General features: G+C 38.4%; 1 protein-coding gene across 1 annotated transcript in view; it reads right to left on the bottom strand.

Annotated features, from left to right (window-relative positions):
* LOC107707521 (sphingomyelin phosphodiesterase 3-like) overlaps nt 1-2,327 on the bottom strand; it is a gene marked incomplete at its 5' end in the record, with an annotated part of 21,542 nt that overhangs the window by 10,961 nt on the left and 8,254 nt on the right. The window contains one exon of the mRNA XM_016511579.1: nt 1,138-1,213. Coding sequence (XP_016367065.1) covers nt 1,138-1,213 — 76 coding nt within the window. The remainder of the gene's footprint in view (nt 1-1,137; nt 1,214-2,327) is intronic.

Here is a 2,327-nt window from a genome sequence, read left to right as displayed (position 1 = left end):
TATGTTTCCGCAAATCTGCGTCCAGGGTTAACTGCATACTAGATCTCAGGATTAGATGAAGCATGGGGCGAATCAGGTGAGATTCTAGATTTCTGACTAACCGCTTGATCTTAGTTTAAGTTGTACTCAGTTACGTTAACCATGCATATAATTTCAGCTTTAATTAAGTTGTACGTAGTTATATTAACTATCGGGGGCTAGACAAAGGGTCTAGCAGAACCGCTGATTAATGTTTGGAGCTTTAATTAAGTTGTACGTAGTTATATTAACTGTCGGGGTCTAGACAGGGGTTCTAGAAGAACCGCTGATTAATGTTTGAGTATTACATGGGTAACTGTAGGGGGCTAAACAAACCTACTATTTAAAATATATGAAATAGTATTAGCCACAAACCTCTGGCTAAGGATCAGACTGGCGATTGTGATCGTGGAGCCCACGCATAGCGGCCGCCGTGAGGCACCCTAAATAACGTAGATTCCTAATGAACGAGAAAATACAAAGTAAAGAGTTAACTAGAATAATCAAATGTCAGAATAATTAGAGACCGACAAACAACCAATTTGCCTTTCAACCTAAATTCGAGGTAATACTAAAATGGAGTCAGATTAGATAATAAAATGGAGTCAGATTTGAGTTAAACCTAAATTGAATAACTCTGCGCGCTGAAAAGACCGAACACGCAAGTGACCTTCATCCACCACTGGATACCTTCCTTGGGCCAAGTGTGTGGACCTTACACGCTCTCACAGGATGTGTGTATTCATATAATGTACGGTGAGCTTACAAATCCATGTATAATAAATATTAATTTTGTTTTGTGTAATAGTGAATTGCAGCGTGCATTTGAGGGAAGCTTTGATGATTTTATCTCAGTAAGAGCAAAATAAAACTGTCTGAATCCGAAGACATTGTTGTGTTGTCTGTCTATCCAGTTTTGGTTACCACTGAGTTCCAGTGTATGTACAAATTTTTTTTTTTAAACTTTCAAAATCAACATGAGGGTTAGTAAATGATGACAGAATTTTTATTTTTGGGTGTTTAAGCCTTTAAGTCTCTTTGATATCCTGGTTTCAGGTATGACTAGATATGAGATATCCAACTGTCTGCTCTATTTGTATGTTTATATGTGACACCTACCTTCAATAGCATGCAGATGAGTACAAGTGATATATCCAACAACCCGCTGATCCTGAGCAGAGCTTCCCACCTGCACCTGAGAGAATAGAGCAGGAGGACAAAAGAGATTGAAGAGTGAGAACTTTGCCACATCAAACGTGTTACAGAAATGCAAAATCGGTTATGAAGTGCAGTCAACACCCCTGAGCACTGTTGCACTTTTTCTCTGTCAACTTCTTCTGTCATAACACTCTAGATTCCTTTCATCTGTTCGTGGCTTGTCTGGGGATTGTGTTAAAAGGTAATAGTCAGAGCATGCACACCTCTGAGCTCTTCAAAACACCTGCACGTATCATCATTTTATCCAGCCACACCAAATTCCCCCATTTCTTATTGTTTTTCTTTTCTGGCTCATGCATTATATCGGTTCATTAGTGAGCAGACGGACTGAATATTTCAAAAAGACAAATTGATTAGTAAGTGGAGAGCAAATTTACCACACCTAAAATGCTGCAAAGTCAGCACTTACCATTTTGGATTGTTTTTTTTTTCTCTTTCTTTCTTTCACACACACACACATACATATATATATATATATATATCCTGAAGCACTGAAGCGAATCAATGCGTTTTTGTAAGAAGAATATCCATATTTAAAACTTTATAAACCGTAATCTCTAGCTTCCGCTAACTGGTGCGTGCGTACATGAGAAAGTGGCGTTCCAACCGGATGACGTAGGCTCAGCGTAAGCTCCATTGAGAATACCAAGTTTTGTTTACAGGAGCAAAGGAAGCAAAGTTTCCTTTGTTTAGCAAAGTAAAACCAGTATCCTCTTGGCTTATTTCAAAATCCTCCAACATTTTTCTTTACAAGTCCTCGTTTTGTCCTTCTAATTCTTGACCAGTGTTTTGTTTTGCTCTGTCCTCTGCGCTGCGCTTTACTTTGTCATTTCTCCACGGAGCTTATGCTACGCCTATGTCCTACATCATCCAACAGTTGGCGGAAGCTAGAGATTACCCATAGGAAAAATGTATTGCTCAGTGGTTGCTCTTCCTAAGCTCAGAAGACTTAGATGAGATTCTCATATATCTCTCATTTTAGTATCAACAGCATTTCAGATGTTTCTCCTAAAATTCCTTAGGAGAAATAGAAGTAGACACAAATGAGACTTGAGAAATATTTGAGAAAAAAAAGAGTCAAAACTGAGAAT

This window comes from Sinocyclocheilus rhinocerous, unplaced genomic scaffold (assembly GCF_001515625.1).
Source record: "Sinocyclocheilus rhinocerous isolate Xijiao unplaced genomic scaffold, SAMN03320098_v1.1 scaffold534, whole genome shotgun sequence".
In the NCBI taxonomy this organism is placed as follows: domain Eukaryota; kingdom Metazoa; phylum Chordata; class Actinopteri; order Cypriniformes; family Cyprinidae; genus Sinocyclocheilus; species Sinocyclocheilus rhinocerous.
The sequence above is the reverse complement of the archived record's forward strand: the minus strand, read 5'-3'. Positions and strand labels throughout refer to the sequence as shown.